The sequence below is a fragment of the Pelophylax lessonae genome, assembly GCF_965119305.1.
Source record: "Pelophylax lessonae genome assembly, chromosome: 6".
Taxonomy (NCBI): Eukaryota; Metazoa; Chordata; class Amphibia; order Anura; family Ranidae; genus Pelophylax; species Pelophylax lessonae.
This window is the reverse complement of record NC_138773.1, coordinates 125,373,026-125,390,817: the sequence shown is the minus strand read 5'-3', so window position 1 is coordinate 125,390,817 and position 17,792 is coordinate 125,373,026. Positions and strand designations below refer to the sequence as shown.

The following is a 17,792-nucleotide window of genomic DNA, read 5'->3' as shown; positions in this document are numbered from 1 at the left end:
TGACAGACATTTTTGTGTAGCCTTCTGGAGCTACACAGGCAGCGTGACCTTTCATATTCTATCCAGGCTAATGTGATATCTTGTGACTTTCACTTTCCTGCTGCACAGTGCACAGATCGGCTTTGGAGGTTTCTTGGAGAGGTGGTAAAGTACTGGGGAACTCTGCATACCGCTGTGATCAGTGGTGGGGACCACGCTCAGCGCTCTTAGAGACAGTACACCTGTTTTCTTTTGAACTAATTATGGAGTCCCAGGCAGTGGTTTCACCCTCAGACCCCCTTAGTGCGACTACCGGACCTTACGGATTCCAGTCGCTGGCCGCAATTTCAGCAGCACTGAAAAGCCTGGGGACCAAGGTTGATTTTGTGATGAAAAAGGTTGATAGCAGGAAACGGCCACTGCCTTTACCATCATCGGTGGGATCCTCTGATTCAGAGGCTGATATGGTCGCCACGGACGCCCCCCTCCTTGAGGGATCTCTGTCCTCGCAATCGGATGGTGAAGACGACCTGTCCTCTTCCGCTGCAGCGCGGGAACACGCTTTGGTGGAAGCCCTGATTGTTTTAGCAAGGGAAACTTTAAAAATGGCAGATGAGCCAACACTGGTAGGGACATGGGTGTCCTTTGGCTTCTGCAAAACCCAAAACTCGGGCAAGGTATTCCCTTGTCCCGAGAATTTTCATGATATTGTTAGTGAACAATGGCAGCTCATCAAGCACGTGCCCAAGCGCTTTAAACGGCGCTATCCCTTTGCTGAGACGGTTTCGAACCGTTGAACGGTACCGCCTAAGGTGGATCATCCTGTATCATGGTTGAACAAATCTACTATAGTGCCTGTTGAAGATTCCCCGGTGTTTACGGACCCGGTGGACAGGCGAGTGGAATCCCATTCCCGCCATCTTCATGTGTTGGCAGGGTCAATCCTGAAACCAATGTTTCTGTCTGTTTTGGTATCACAGACCATTATGGAATGGGTTAAGGTATTTAAGGGGAACCTAGATTCTGACTTAATTTCCCCGGAGCTGATAGAGGTTATGGACCAAATGGCCCAGGCCCTGGCATTCCTGTGTGATGTGTCCTTGGATGCGGCTCCCCTGGTGGCCAGAGTGTCGGCTGTGGGGATTGCCATAAGACGCATGGTGTGGCTGAAAAAGCTGGTTGGCAGACCAGGCTTCTAAGAAGGTCTTAACAGATCTCCCTTTCTTGGGAGAGCGCTTTTTTTTTTTGGCGGCTCGCTGAATGAGTTGATCAAATATCTAACCGGTGGGAAGTGTACTCTTCTTCCTCAGTCCTCCAAAGGTAAGGCACCGGGGGCCTTTTACCGCACATAGACGTTTTGTTTCGTGCCTCAGGGACGCATGAAAGAGGAAAGCCGTTCAGGGCTTCTGGAGGGGCTGAAAAGCCATGGTCAGACAAGCCCAAGACCAGCCAATCCAGTTCTGTGGACAAGTCCTCTTCAGCGTGAAAGGGCACCCTCACCCATTTCTGGGGTGGGGGAACGTCTGCACTTCTTTCAGGAACCCTGGACTTCCTTCATTCAAGACAAATGGGTCCACAAACTGATTTGTTCCGGGTACAAGATCGAATTTTTGTCCCGGCCGGCAGACAGGTTTTTTCAGTCAAATCTTTGCCTGTCTCCAGATCTTTTGAAGTATCTCCGAGATGCAGTGTAGGATCTCCTTGCTCAAGGAGTGATTGTGCCGGTTCCTTTGCAGGAACACTTTCAAGGTTTCTATTCAAACCTGTTCACAGTGCCCAGAAAAGAGAGCAAGGTGCATCCAATCCTGGACCTCAAGGCTCTGAACCGCTTTGTGCGGGTGCAGAAGTTTTGAATGGAATCCATTCGGTCGGTGGTAGCGTCTTTGAATCTGGGATTTTCTGGCCTCCATCAATATCAAAGATGCGTATCTACACATCCCCCATCTGCAGGGGACACCAGTGATTCCTCCGCTTTGTGGTGGCAGAGGAGAATTTTCAATTTGTGTTGTTACACTTTAGTCTCGCCTCCGCTCCCAGATTCTTTACCGAGGAGATACTGGCCCCGGTATTGGCGATTGTGATCCTGGGATATTGAGAGCGGACTCTCACTCTGCTCTGTTGGGCGACCTGTTAATTACATTTCAGACCCTTCAGGAATTCTGGTGGACTATCAATTTAAAAAAATCTGCTCCGACGCCTTCAGTGAGGTTGGATTATCTGGGGCGGACTCTAGATCCCACCTTGGCGAGGGTCTTTCTTCCCCTGGAAAAACTTCAGCAGCAGGAAGCGATCTGGTTACTGTTGGAAACCAATCTGTCCTCACTACGGACTTGCATGAGAGCCCTGGGTCTGATGGTAATCAACCTTCGAGGTGGTTCTATTTGCTCAGTCTCACTCGAGACCTCTGCAAACAGAGAGCCATGTGTCAGGGCAAGTCCTTCCTACCATGGTTTTGGACGGTGGTCGTCACCATGAACGCCAGCCTGTCAGGCTGGGGTGGAGTGTTGGGGAAGCTCTGTGCCCAGGGTACCTGGTCAACAGAGGAGTTTTCCTTACCGATCAATATTCTGGAGCTCAGAGCTGTCAAGCTTTGCCTGATCCACTGGACGAATCGGCTACACGGTTCACCGGTTCGAATCCAATTGGACAATACCACAGCTGTGGCTTACATCAATCAAGGGGGCACCAAGAGTGTCCTAGCGGCGAAGGAGGTGGCCGGGATTCTCGTATGGGCGATAGACAATGTTCCGGCTCTTTCCGCAGCCCACATTCCGGGTGTGGAGAGTTGGCAAGTGGATTACCTGAGCCATCAGGTGCTGGCTCAAGGGGAATGGTCCCTTATCTGGAAGTGTTTCATCTCCTATGTGTCCGGTGGGGAACTCCGGAGGTAGACCTGTTTGTGTCTCCCCTCAGCAAAAAAAGTCCAGAGGTTTGTGGCCTAGGTCTCGGGATCCTCTGGGTGACGCCACAGACACCTTGGTGGCTCCTTGGAGCCAGTATCAGCTGATCTATGCCTTCCCTCCGATAAAACTCTTGCAAAGTCTTCTCCACAGTGTGGCGGTGGAAGGAATTCTGGTCATTCTGTTGGCTCCAGACTGGCTTTGTTGGTCTTGGTACGCAGACCTAGTAAAATTGGTTGCTGATCCTTTATGCAGACTTCCTCTGGGAGAGGATCTGCTGTCTCAGGGACTGATCTTCCATCCTGCTTTATGGTCGCTGGCTTTAACGGCATGATGAAGATTTATCATCGTACGTGGAAATCGTGCATTTAATGGTGTGAATCGCTGAAGTTGCACCCTCGCTTGTTTTCTAAAGCTAAGGTTTTGGCCTTTTTACAAAAAGGTTTTGAGCAGCGGTTGGCCTTGGGCACTATCAAAGGCCAAGTGTCAGCTTTGGCTGTTTACGTCCAACGTCCATTGGCTGCTAATGCCTTGATTTGCACTTTTATTCTGGGGGTGCATCATCTGGCTCCCCCGAGGAGATCCCCGTTGCCTACGTGGGATCTCAATCTGGTTTTGTCTGTTCTTCAAAAGCCTCCTTTTGAAAACATTAGGGAGATTTCTCTTTCTTTATCCCAGAAGGTTGCTTTTCTGGTGGCAATTACTTGTGCCCGCAGAGTGAGTTGGTGGCGCTGTCTTGTCCGCCTTATTTGGTGGTCCACAGAGATAAAATGGTACTCCTACCTAATCCGTCTTTTCTCCCTAAGGTGGTGTCTGATTTCCATCTAAATGAAGACATTGTGTTGCCTTCGTTCTGTCCTAAGCCTAAGCATCCCAAGGAAATGACTTTCCACTCTCTGGATGTTGTTCGGGCAATCAGGGTTTACCTGACGGTCACTGAGTCTTTAAGGAAATCAGGTGCGCTTTTCGTCCTTACTGAGGGATCTCATAAGGGTTTAGCTGAGTCTGCTGCAACTATATCCAGATGGATTAGGCAGACGGTTGTTATGGCTTATTCTTTGAAGGGTCAGGTTCCTCCTTTCCATGTGAAGGCGCATTCTACTAGGGCGCTGAGTGCCTCTTGGGCTTTTCGCCATCAGGCCTCAGTAGCGCAAGTTTGTAAGGCGGCTGTGCACACTTTTACAAAATTGTAGATATTTTGGCATCTTCGGATGCATCCTTTGGCTGCAAGGTTTTGCAGGCTGCTGTTTAAAAGAGACTCCTTTGTTTCTCTTTTAGGGTTTTTTTCTTTCATGGGTGAGGTCCTGTTGTTCCTGGTTGAGCTTCATGTTACCCAGTTGGCTAAGTTTAGCCTTTGGAGTTTACATAAACTATTTGGTTTGCTTTCTCCCCACCCCTCATGCCTACACTGGTATAAGAAGCATAAGAGCTGCGTCTGTCAATGGACGATAGAGAAAACTTGATTTTTGTACGAACTTACCATAAAACCCTTTTCTCTGAAGTCCATTGACAGATGCAACACCCGCCCCTCTGATATGGGGATGGTTTGTGTCTTCTCACTGCTTGCAACGAAACTGGTATGCTGGAGCTGGGTGTTTGGGGTTATGGTTATAGGGACAGCCCCCTGAGGCGTGGTAGACCGTTTTTTTTCCTGCCTAGTACTACTCCTGTTGGGGGCATCATAACCAATGGTACAAGAAGCATAAGAGCGGTGTATATGTTTTGGGGGTTCTAAGTAATGTGTTGGAAAAAAAAATACTAATTTTTACATAGAATAGAGATGTCAGAATTTGCCTGGTTGGGAACTGGTTAACAAAGAGGAGGGAAGTATTATCCTCAGGGGAATAGCACTGCTCTATTTCTGCAGGAGGGGAGGGGCGAGGAGGAGATTGGCTCTCACACACAAACTACAGAAGAGAGGGGGAGATGCAGAGACGCTGAGGAGATAGCCTGAAGATGGGAACAGGCAGGATCAACCAGGTATTGTACAACATAGAAAGAGACCATTGACATGGAAAACGCATTATGTGCTAGATCTCGTGCCTTGAAGGAACTGGAGCCTTTTTTTTTGGGGGGGGGGGTGTTACAACCACTTTTAGTGCAACTCTAGACAGCATTATATATAGTACAGATAAATAATGTATATGTACACTGTTGCAACTGGAAACAATGAATACCTTTCCTCACTATATAGCTAGCTCGCAGGCATGCTGCTGTCTATACAGGCATGTGGACTTTTTGGCATTTTAGGTGACGCCTCAATCACAACTGTGGTTGACTTGCCTGCGGGAATTCTGGTTCCCCCATAGAGGAACTGTTAGTAGAGGGGCCTTTGCAAGTAGACTGCGTTCTTCCTTGTAGAGTGACGGCAAGCTCCCCTTTTGTGAACCATGCATCCAGTTGTTTGGCTCAGTGTCAGATGCTTCCGGGACCTCGAGCACCCTTCTGTCCTTTGAGGTCCTTAACCTATGGTGGTTCTTTTTTTTTTGACAATTCATCTGTAGACACTCTTTTTGGACGTACTTTTGTGTCTTTCAATGAATGGAAGAAAAAAAATGATTTTTGTAGTGATAAAAAAATTCTTTCCTCAACGTTCTTTGAAGGACACAGAACCCTCTCATCTAGGTTTTTGCCGTTGTTGTTTTGAGTTGGTTTGTTCTTCTACTGCTTCAAACTGGCTATGTTAGCAGATGAGGGAGGTTGGCCATCAGCAGGTACTGCTCTGTCAGTTTGTCTTTGTACCTAGTGTCCTACTTTTGCAAGTGACACTAAAACTCATTGGCCCAAATCTACAGATCTTTGCTGTGTCCTTAAACACAAAGAAAAGGATTTACGGGTGAGTGCAAAAATCCTGTTTTTGGTACCTGCTCGTAGCGTTTCTAGTTTACGATTAGAGTGGAGGGCATGTTTTCTTTATCACTTTCTACCCTTAAGGCATGCGCCTACATGGCTTGGAGTGTGAGGTTCAGGTGCAGAGATGGTTCAACTAGTTTAGAGGTTGTAGAAAGCTGATGGATAATTCATACCATGTATACGGATTTAACAATGTGCAAGAGATGGAGGTAGCCTTTATTAGGTGGAAACTATAAACATGATTTTTTGTTTCCTCCAGAATAAACCTTACGATTTCAGAGGGCTCCCTTGTTGCAGTGGTTGGCCAAGTAGGCTGTGGAAAGTCTTCTTTGCTATCAGCATTGCTGGGAGAGATGGAAAAAAAGGATGGATATGTAGCGGTAAAGGTATGGCCATATACAGTAAATAAACATTTTTCATTCCTGTAATCTGCACAAAGGTATATATTTTCGATTATTGCTCATCTTCAAATGAACAAAGATATTGCTGTAAATATTTAATGAAAAGATAATCATTCTTTTGTTACATTCAAAATTCTAATTAAAGTGGAACACTTAGCAGCATTCTATATAGTTCCGATAAATACTGTGTGTGTGTGTGTGTGTGTGTGTGTGTATGTGTGTATGTATATATATATATATATATATATATATATATATACATACACACACACACACACACACACACACAGTAAAACTTTGGATTGCTAGCATAATTCGTTCCAGAAAGATGCTTGTAATCCAAAGCACTCATATCAAATCAAGTTTCCCTATAGGAAATAATAGAAACTTGGATGATTCCTTCCACGACCATTTATCCATAAGTCCTTCAATTTATAGTCCATATAAAAAGATTATAGCCTCGTGATAGGTTGTGTAACCATAAAAGGTCAATCCACAAATGGCAGCCTCCACAAGGGGATTGGAAGCCAAATCCAGCAGGAGCTACAGAGTATCAGTGCCGGTTCACACTAGTGCGATGCCAGACAAGGCATGTGATTCGCACCGCATTGCTGTGCAGATGACATGCAATGTCTGTGCATTGCGATTACAGCCATGTAAAATGTATGGCTGAAAAATCACATCGCATCCTGCACCATTTCACAGTTCGCACTGCTATCTGTGATCCAATCCTGGGGACGTCATTAACTTTACATTGACACCCGCAGCAAATCGCAGATCTCAGTGTGAACCACTGTGCGATTCTGGTGTGATACTGGAACTGGCACTGATACGCAGGGTTTCCTGCATCGCACCAGTATGAACCGGGACTAAAAGAGAAGAAAGGTGCCTCTAAGTGTAGCAATATGGTTACATGTAATGAAGCCACAACATTTAGCAACTCACATGGTTGATGATTAAAAGAGGCACATCTAAGTATGCAGGCATCCGGGGTAAAGCTGTCTACATAGACCATCCTCTGCACCACCAACTCTCACCACTGTCTGCAATCGTGTCCAGGAAATCTACCCTGCAGTAGAGCGATCTGAAAGCGAGGCTTGAAGCTCTCTTGGAGCTGCAGTGTGGAAGGGATAACGTCGGTGGCGGTGCGGAGGATGGTCTGTGTGGACAGCTTTACCCTGAATGCCATCATTCTTAGATGTGCCTGTTTTAATCATCAACCATGCGAGTTGCTAAATGTTTTACTTTCATGAAGGCTACATGTACACGGGACGCTGGAAATGGCCGTTTAGGAGCAGTTGGGCGTTTTTTTCAGAAGCCCCTGAACCCATCTACATTTTATCTTATCTGTCCATGTACACCAGGTCGTTTACAGTCATTTGCAGGCAGTTGCGTTCAGGGACTGTTTTTAGAACGCAATTATTTGCGTTCGAACCTGTGTTTCCCGGCGTTTCAAAAGCACAAACGCGTCCGAACGCGTCTGACCGCGATGACCCGCGTTTAGCGTTCGCGTTTCTCCATTTTAAAGGGGAATAATTTTTTTGACCTCTAGGAATGCTTCTGAACGCAAACGCTGCTAAACGCCCGCTAAACGCGGGTACAAACGCGACCGAACGAACGTTTCAAACGTCCTAAAAATTCCAGCATTCAAAGGGACTTTTAACAACGTCCCGTGTACATGGAGCCTAAGTGTAACCATATTGTTACAATTAGAGGCACCTCTCTTCTCTTTTATACTCAGTTGTGATGTGACTCTACTTGTATATCAAGACATCGCTTTTTTATCAAGTCAAAATTTATTAAAACAAAAAAGAGTCCAGAGAAGGGCAACAAAAAAAATTAGGGGAATGGAGGACATCAGCTATGAGGAAAGACTACAGGCATTGAACTTATTCTCTCTGGAGAAGAGACGATTGAGGGGGGATATGATATCAATGTACAAATACTGTACTGGCGACCCTAGCATAAGGAACAAACTATTCAGAGAAAGGGAATACCATAAGACACGGGGCCACTCACTAAAACTAGAGGAAAGGCGGTTTAACCTTAAAGTAGGTATTGGGTTCTTCACTGTCGGAGCAGTAAGGATGTGGAATTCTCTTCCGCAAGCAGTCGTATCAGCAGGTAGCATTGATAGTTTCAAAAAACTATTAGATGGGCACCTTAAAGACCACAACATACAGGGGTATACAATGTACGGTTAACAGCAAACACACACACACATCATAGGTTGAACTGGATGGACTGATGTCTTTTTTCAACCCCACTATGTAACTATGTAAATCTTGCTCGTCTTGCAAAACACTCTCTGACCAAGTTACTCTCAATCTAAGGTTTTACTGTACTCGGTTGCAACTGGAACAGTTTTGTGATTCAGACTCAGCTCCGCTCACCTCAGTACTCACCTCAATATGCAGCTAGCTCATGACATTCAGAGCCTGTAGCTTGCCTTGTCATCTCCTTTCTTCCTGCCTGTTCTTTGGACTGTTAATGACTATTAGGTCATACATTTCGAATTTGTAGGAACTCCTAACCATATTCCTTCCTCATGCTTTTATTGCTTGAAATGTGATGGATGCTAGCATTATAAAATATGATAGAGCATGATTAATCCATGCTGACACCCAATGATATTTGGTGTAAAATTAAAAGCAACAACATTATTGAAAAACATTATTACATTTATGCAAAGAAACAAAAAAAATGTCAGTACTACACTAAATACATAAATAGTACCTAATAGTGCTGATCTGACAACTCTTAACACAGCATTAATAAATGGTATTGTGAACAGTCTGTGCGCTTACTTTAGAGTGAAGGACAGGTTTGTTTGTTTTTTTTTTTTGTTTTTTTTACAGCAAGGCCTCATGCACACAGGGCGTTTTTGCAGCGGCTTTTAGGAGCGTCAGATGTTAGTTTTTTGTTTTTTTGCAGCTTAAAAACACCCCTCCATGTTATTTTATGGCCTCATGCACACAGACGTTTTGAAGCTGTAAGTGGCATAGGCGTTTTCAAGCTGTGAAGAAAACCCAGGGCCAGTGCATTCTGAGAACCGACGTTACAGCTGTAAAAATGCCTGACTCTGCTATACGTTGCTTATACAGCGTTAACCGGTTGCCGACCGCCGCACGACGATATACGTCGGCAGTCAGCCCCGGCCAGGCAAAGTGATGTATATATACAAAAACTAAAAAACATATATAGGCAGCGCTAGCAGGTAAATTCTATAAATACGTGCTAAATGATTAAAAATGATATAATGTGATAGAAATTGTACTAAAAATTAAGTGCATATAATTCAGTGAATATATAAATTCATAAATACATAAAATGCAACAGTGAATATGGTTAAGAGTATACACAAATCAGAAAATTCATAAAGTGCAACAATAAATATGATCCAGTGTCCAAGAATGTAAAGGAATAAAGTGCAAGATGTATTTAAGGTGCAGTCCAAACTTATATTCTTCCAAAGAAGTTTATGGTGCCAAAAGGTGCTCAAAATCCAAATAAAGTGCCCAAGTGCTCTTCAAAGAAAATCCCCCTATGGGGATGCACTCACCAGATTTGGGATGTAAATGAGCCTTGAATATGTGTGATATTCCGTTTAGGAAGTAAGAGCAGCCACACGGAGACTTAAGGTTTCCCTTGCCCGGATGGATGGATGGCTGCAATCCTTTACTATGGGCTCCTTACTAGCTCCTCTCCACTCTCTCCCCAATGGTGTATTCAGAAGGAAGGAAAGAAGCCAGACATCGTGAAGCCCGTAATGTATTTATTAAAAGTATTAAGAAATAATGGTACTCACAATGGTAAAATATAGTTAGGCATTAATCGGCATATACAGCGTGTCCATCTTCCGTGTCCGCTGCCGGCGTGCGGTTCACGGTGGTTCACAGGAAATGACGCTGTAGCGTACCGCTGCCCGGAAGTGCGTTGACGCGTTTCGCCCGCCTTGTTGGCGTTAACAAAGACATCACTTCCGGTAAGGCGGCTCGTATTTATACTTATCACGCTCCGCTTACAGCCAATCGGCCGGAAAGGGGGGGTGAAACAGATTAAGTGTTGACTTCCTGCCAGTGTTTATCCCGAGCGTGTCCCCACAGGGCTAAATTGGGAATTACGTCCGCGGATATTTTCTATTCCGCAAAATATATGTCTATAATATTAATTTATTTTTGTCATCAGACCCATAAAACAATCATTTAAGCCACCACCTCATTTCCTGTTACCGATTTTAAGTAATTAACATTTAAAACATTAAATTTATTTAAAAACATATATAAAACATATTATATATTTAAAATTATTTTATGAAAAAATGGCAATGGAATGTTAATACCGCTAGATTTCCTAATCCATGGTATATTTTATATCACTAGCCAATAGTATTTCTCCATTGCAATTCATCTTCTACATGAACAATTGATTTCAAAACAGATATTATGTAACCATTCCTCAGAATGCATTATTTATAAAAATTTGTTAAAAATTATTATATCCTGTAAATATAAGGTGGTAACTAAGAAAAAAATAGAGAAAATAAATTGTAAATAAAAAATTTAAATAAAAATAAAAATAAAAAATGAAAAATAATAATAAAAATAATAAAAATAAAATTAAAAAAAAATAAAAAATATGAAATATAGATAAAAATAAAAAATAATAATAATAAAATAAAAAATAAAATATAAAAAATAAAAAATATAATAATGACGGAAATTTTTTTTTTCTATATTTCGATATTGGTATTCAAATTACAGGAAAAAAGAAAAAAGGAAGAAGAAAGGGGGGGTGTCACCAATTAGACAAGAAACAGTTTAGATCTAATTCTATATTGAGGCCCCCGGGGCTGTAAAGTACCGAGGCGGTGGATCCACTGTGTTTCGTTTTTGGAGATTGCTCCCTTTAGATTGCCACCTCGCCAATGTGGTTCAACCCTATCTATGGCACAAAAAGCCAACCCTCTTGGGTCTTTATTGAGAAAACATCAGGAAGATGGACAGAAAAGAATTATTGAAGGACAAATCCAAAGATCATAACAACACTGACAATTATAGTTTGGCCTTTATGACAGGTTTTACCAGGCAATATAAACGTATAAGTCGAACATATAATAAAAAAAACATTGGCCATTACTTTTAAAATACGATACACTAAAAAACATCCTACCTCAGAGGCCTAAATTTATTTATACTAAACCAAGCACTTTAATACTCAAATTAGCGCATAACGTGGTAAACCCCTGTCAAAACATGTACCTTTTTAGACCAAGTTGGTTATTTTAGCTGTGGGAGATATGTAAGACCTCAAGGCATAGGAAGCGAAAAACTTCTGACTTTAGATCCTTTGCCTATGGTAAACAGTTTACCATAGACAAATTTATCACATGTTCATCTACCTATGTGACATATTTATTGTCATGCCCTTGCGGGCTGCAATACGTGGGCAGAACAACGAGGGAACTTAGAGTCAGATTACTTGAACACGTGACCAACATTAAAAAGGGATTCCGCCACCACAGCGTATCTAACCATTTTAGGTTGGTCCACAATAAAGACCCAAGAGGGTTGGCTTTTTGTGCCATAGATAGGGTTGAACCACATTGGCGAGGTGGCAATCTTAAGAGAGCAATCTCCAAAAACCAAACACAGTGGATCCACCGCCTCTGTACTTTACAGCCCCGGGGCCTCAATATAGAATTAAATCTAAACTGTTTCTTGTCTAATTGGTGACACCCCCCCTTTCTTCTTCCTTTTTTCTTTTTTCCTGTAATTTGAATACCAATATTGAAATATAGAAAAAAAAATTTCCGTCATTATTATGTTTTTTATTTTTTATATTTTATTTTTTATTTTTTTATTTTATTATTTTTTATTTTTATCTATATTTCATATTTTTTATTTTTTATTTTATTTTTATTTATATTTATTTTTATTATAATTATTATTTTTCATTTTATTTTTATTTACATTTTTTATTTACAATTTATTTTCTCTATTTTTTTCTTAGTTACCACCTTATATTTACAGGATATAATAATTTTTAACAAATTTTTATACATAATGCATTCTGAGGAATGGTTACATAATATCTGTATGTTTTGAAATCAATTGTTCATGTAGAAGATGAATTGCAATGAGAAATACTATTGGCTAGTGATATAAAATATACCATGGATTAGGAAATCTAGCGGTATTAACATTCCATTGCCATTTTTTCATAAAATAATTTTAAATATATAATATGTTTTATATATGTTTTTAAATAAATTTAATATGTTTTAAATGTTAATTACTTAAATCGGTAACAGGAAATGAGGTGGTGGCTTAAATGATTGTTTTATGGGTCTGATGACAAAAATAAATTAATATTATAGACATATATTTTGCGGAATAGAAAATACCCGCGGACGTAATTCCCAATTTAGCCCTGTGGGGACACGATCGGGATAAACACTGGCAGGAAGTCAACACTTAATCTGTTCCACCCCCCCTTTCCGGCCGATTGGCTGTAAGCGGAGCGTGATAAGTATAAATACGAGCCGCCTTACCGGAAGTGATGTCTTTGATAACGCCCACAAGGCGGGCGAAACGCGTCAACGCACTTCCGGGCAGCGGTACGCTACAGCGTCATTTCCTGTGAACCACCGTGAACCGCACGCCGGCAGCGGACACGGAAGAGAAGGACTTCGCTGTATATGCCGATTAATGCCTAACTATATTTTACCATTGTGAGTACCATTATTTCTTAATACTTTTAATAAATACATTACGGGCTTCACGATGTCTGGCTTCTTTCCTTCCTTCTGAATACACCATTGGGGAGAGAGTGGAGAGGAGCTAGTAAGGAGCCCATAGTAAAGGATTGCAGCCATCCATCCATCCGGGCAAGGGAAACCTTAAGTCTCCGTGTGGCTGCTCTTACTTCCTAAACGGAATATCACACATATTCAAGGCTCATTTACATCCCAAATCTGGTGAGTGCATCCCCATAGGGGGATTTTCTTTGAAGAGCACTTGGGCACTTTATTTGGATTTTGAGCACCTTTTGGCACCATAAACTTCTTTGGAAGAATATAAGTTTGGACTGCACCTTAAATACATCTTGCACTTTATTCCTTTACATTCTTGGACACTGGATCATATTTATTGTTGCACTTTATGAATTTTCTGATTTGTGTATACTCTTAACCATATTCACTGTTGCATTTTATGTATTTATGAATTTATATATTCACTGAATTATATGCACTTAATTGTTAGTACAATTTCTATCACATTATATCATTTTTAATCATTTAGCACGTATTTATAGAATTTAACTGCTAGCGCTGCCTATATATGTTTTTTAGTTTTTATATTTTTTCCCGGTCTTTTACTTGGTGAGCAGCAGCTTCAGGATATATATATATATATATATATATATATATATATATATATATATATATATATATATATATATTTTTTCTTTCACTATTATTTATTCATCACAGCGCGGGTATTAATTTATTGTTTTAGACGTATATATACGTCTCTAGCCTGTCACTTGCTTGGGAGCCAATAGCGGCGAGCGCACTTCCCAGAAAGTCCGTGCGTGTGACCGGCGGACCCAATGTCACTGTCAATGACCCGGTCACTCGCCGATCGTCGGTGCAGAGGGAGAAAGGCAGGCGGCTGATGTAAACATGCCGCCTGTCATTCTCCCCTGTGTAGAAACAGTGATCATACGGTTCTACTATGTAGGACCGTTGATCACTGTTCCTACACCTCAAGCCACAGCCAATCACAGTTAGAATCACGCCCCTAGGGGGACACACCACCCCTCCCTCTCCAAAAAAGTTAACCCCTTCACTGCCAGTGTAATTTTACAGTAACCGTGCATATGTATAGCACTGATTACTGTAGAAATGTCACTAGTAAACCCTAAAGTGTCAAAAATGTCGGTCAAGGGTCCGATCTGTCCGCCGCAATGTCGCAGTCCCGCAAAAAAAATTGCAGATCGCCGCCATTACGCGTTAAAAAAAAAAAAACAACAAAAATGACAAAAATCTTTCCCTTTGTTAGTAAACGCGATAACTTTTGCGCAAACCAATCAAAATACGCTTTTTGCGATTTTTCTTTTTTTTTTTTTTTTTTTTACCAAACATATGTAGCATAAAACAAATTGGCCCAAAATTTTAAAAAAATTAGATTTTTACATTTTTTTGGGGGGGGAATTTCATATAAAAATATGTGAAAAATATTGTTATTTTTCCAAAATTGATGCTCTTTTTTTGTTTATAGCGCATGATCAAAAAATCGCACAGGTGATCAAATACCACAAAAAGAAAGCTCTATTTGTGGGAAAAAAAGGACGTCAAATTTGTTTAGGTACAGCGTCGCACGACCACGCAATTGTCCGTTAAATTCACGCAGTAAAAAATCGCAAAAAACCCCCTGGTCAGGAAGGGGGTAAAATCTTCCGGGGCTTAAGTGGTTAAGCCACGTCGTACATTTTTTTTTTTTTTTTATGTGAAAATGCATGGTTCCCTATGGGAGCTCATTGATTTGAATGGAAGTCGCATCATGGTACGACTTGCACTTTGAGGCTCTTGGGGGGAACTCCACACCAAAATGGAAAAAAATGGCGTGGGGGTTCCCCCCAGGTTCCATACCAGGCCCTTTTGGTCTGGTATAGATTTTGAGGGGAACCCCACGCAAAATCCATACCAGACCCTTTGCTGAGTATGCAGCCTGGCAGGTCATGAAAGGGGAGGGGATGAGCGAGCGGCCCCACCCCCTCCTGTACCATACCAGGCCGCACACCCTCAACATGGGGAGGTGAGTGCTTTGGGGCAGGGGGGCTCTCCCCACCCCAAAGCACATTGTCCCCATGTTGATGGGGACATTGGCCTCTTCCCGACAACCCTGAGCAGTGGTTTTGGGGGTCTGCGGGCAGGGAATTTTCTCAGAATCTGGACGCCCCCTGTAACAAGGGGGCCTCCAGATCCCGGCTCCCCCTATGTGAAAGAGTGTGGAGTACATTGTACCCCTACCCATTTACCCCAAAAAGGCAGTGTAGTGTAAATAATGACAATGCGTGACGACACAAGGGGCCAGGGTCTCCAGGTGATGTCACCGGGTGGCCACATCCCACGGCTATATAAGAAGCCACAAAGAGCGGAGCAGGCATAATCACGGGAGACATTGTTGGAGCAGGATTGTGTTGGCAGTGAAGAAGACCGGAGGAAGATTTTTAATAAAGGACTTCTCAAAACCGTCTCTTGTCATAATTTACTCTACACTGCCTTTTTTGGGGTGAATGGGTTGGGGTACAATGTACCCCATACTCATTCACATGGGGGGGATCTGGGGGCCCCTTTGTTACAGGGGGCGTCCAGATTCCAATAAGTCCCCTGCCCGCAGACCCCCACAACCACTGCCCAGGGTTGTCGGGAAGAGGCCCTTGTCCCCATGGTGCTTTGGGGTGGGGGGGGGGGTGTGCAGAGCCTCCCCTGCCCCAAAGCACCCACGTCCCCATGTTGAGGGCATGTGGCCTGGTATGGTCCAGGAGGGGGTGGGGCCACTCGCTTGTCCCCTCCTCTTTCCTGACCTGCCGGGCTGGATGCTCGGATAAGGGTCTGGTATGGATTTTGTGGGGGGCCCATGCCGTTTTTTTGCGTGGGGTCCCCCTCAAAATCCATACTAGACCCGAAGGGTACCCCCACGCCATTTTTTTTTCATTTTGTTGGGGAGTTCCCCCTCAAGATCCTCAGAGCGCAAGTTTGCACCACAAGTCGGATCATCATGATCCAACTTGGATGCGACTTCTATTTAAATCAATGGGCTTAAAGCCATATCAAAGACTGCTCATAGGCAACCATAGGTTTTTGAATCGAGGAAGAAAAACGCTGCTAAAAGCGAACGCAGGTAAACCCGCATTTACGCCAATTGTAAAAGCTACTAAAAGCACGTTTTTACAGCTGCTTTTTCCTGGCGTTGGTAGTGGCTCTGCAGCCCTGTGTGCATGAGACCTAATTGTCACTTTCTGCCCTTGAGGAATGTACCTGCAGGGCTTTTATTTTTCAGGGTTCAGGTGGAGAAATTGTTCAGCTGGTTTGAAGACTAAAGAACGCTGATGGATAAGTCATACCTATGTTATCTTCATAATGTTGAAAACTTACATGTATATCACACTTTATATCACTTTCTTTATTAGGGCGGGATTGCCTATGTTCCTCAACAAGCATGGATTCAGAATGCCTCTCTGAAAGACAACATTCTGTTTGGTGGAGAATGCAGGGAACCATTGTACAAGAGAGTTCTAGAAGCCTGTGCTCTGCTGCCAGATCTTGAGATCTTGCCATCTGGTGACAGAACAGAAATTGGAGAGAAGGTAAACTTTTTCTTTAAATACAGCCCCTATTTCTAAAACAGTTGGGACCTTGTGTAAATCTCATAAACCCATATTTTAGTTACAATAGAAATAAAAAACATATCAAATGTTTAAATTGAGAAAATGTATCATATTAGGGGAAAAAAAGACGTTTTTAAATTAAAGGCAGCAACACACCTCAAAAAATTGCGACAGGACCATGTTTACCACGGTATATCATCCCCTCTTCTTTTACAGCACTTTGTAAACGTCTGGGATCTGAGGAAACCAGTTGCTGGAGTTTTGATTGAGGAATGTTGTCCCTTTCTTGCTTTAAATAGGATTAAATGTGCTCAACAGTCCTGGGTCATCTTTGTCCTATTTCTTTATCGTACATCGTGGGACCCCTCCCATACAGGAGGAACCTCAGTTTTTTTGCCAGTGTCGTGAAGGTGGTGGTCATGGCTGTTAAAGCTCTTCAAGCCAAGGAATGATGTCCCCAGCTTAGGAACATTCTGATCTGATCTATTTGAATGGCTAAGTGCTAGATGGATGGTACCCGAGCCTCGGCTAAGAAGACCCGAGGTTTTGCCTGTAATGTGACCCATCTGGCTGCTGGATCCTGTTAAATGGAACCCTGGTTATTTATTATCCCAAGGAGTTTACCAGCAGGGTGCTCTACAGGTCCTAGGGTGTGGACCCCATTACAAAGGGGGACCTGGTCCTTGAAGGTCCAATGACTGACGCAGCCCACCATGATGGGTGAAGTTTGGGTCCTCTAAGGAATCCTGGTAAGGACTGGTAAGTGTCTCCCTCTTTTTAAAAAAAAAAAAATAAATTCTTATTGCCGCGCGAGGCTGCCATTTTGTTGTAGCCTTGTCTGCGTTAATGGCGGCGGCCATCTTGGGGGGGGGGCGGTTTTCGGCGATTTAGCGGTGGATTTTTTTGCTGGGAAGGCCGTTGATGTGCCTGGAGGCAATTTTTCTTCTCTTCAGTCCAGGAAGTTACTGGCTCAGTTTCTTTTTCTGAGCCACCACTGACACGTGAAGACCTCCCTGATGAGATTGCTGCATTCCAAGGACAGCGAGTCGCCGGGGGCTTATTCTCACTCTCTGCGGGGGTCCTTAGCGCAGGCCTGACCTCCAGCGCAGTGAGGAATGTAGCGCAGTGAGGACGTTCCTTTTTCTTCCAAAAAAAAAAATGTTTTCTTTTTGGTAATTTTTCTCAAAGTTTGCTGGCAGGTTCTATTAGTGCAACATGGACTCCTCAGGCCATGTGTCCCCACCTGAACCCCTCATGGAGG

The 17,792-nt window shown here is 43.0% G+C and overlaps 1 protein-coding gene across 2 annotated transcripts in view; it reads left to right on the top strand.

The window, feature by feature from the left end:
• Positions 1-17,792, top strand: part of ABCC1 (ATP binding cassette subfamily C member 1 (ABCC1 blood group)) — an 891,484-nt gene that overhangs the window by 487,435 nt on the left and 386,257 nt on the right. For both annotated transcript variants that reach the window (XM_082260033.1, XM_082260032.1), the window contains exons 16-17: positions 5,992-6,118; positions 16,334-16,510. In XM_082260033.1, the coding sequence (XP_082116159.1) occupies positions 5,992-6,118; positions 16,334-16,510 (304 nt within the window). The remainder of the gene's footprint in view (positions 1-5,991; positions 6,119-16,333; positions 16,511-17,792) is intronic.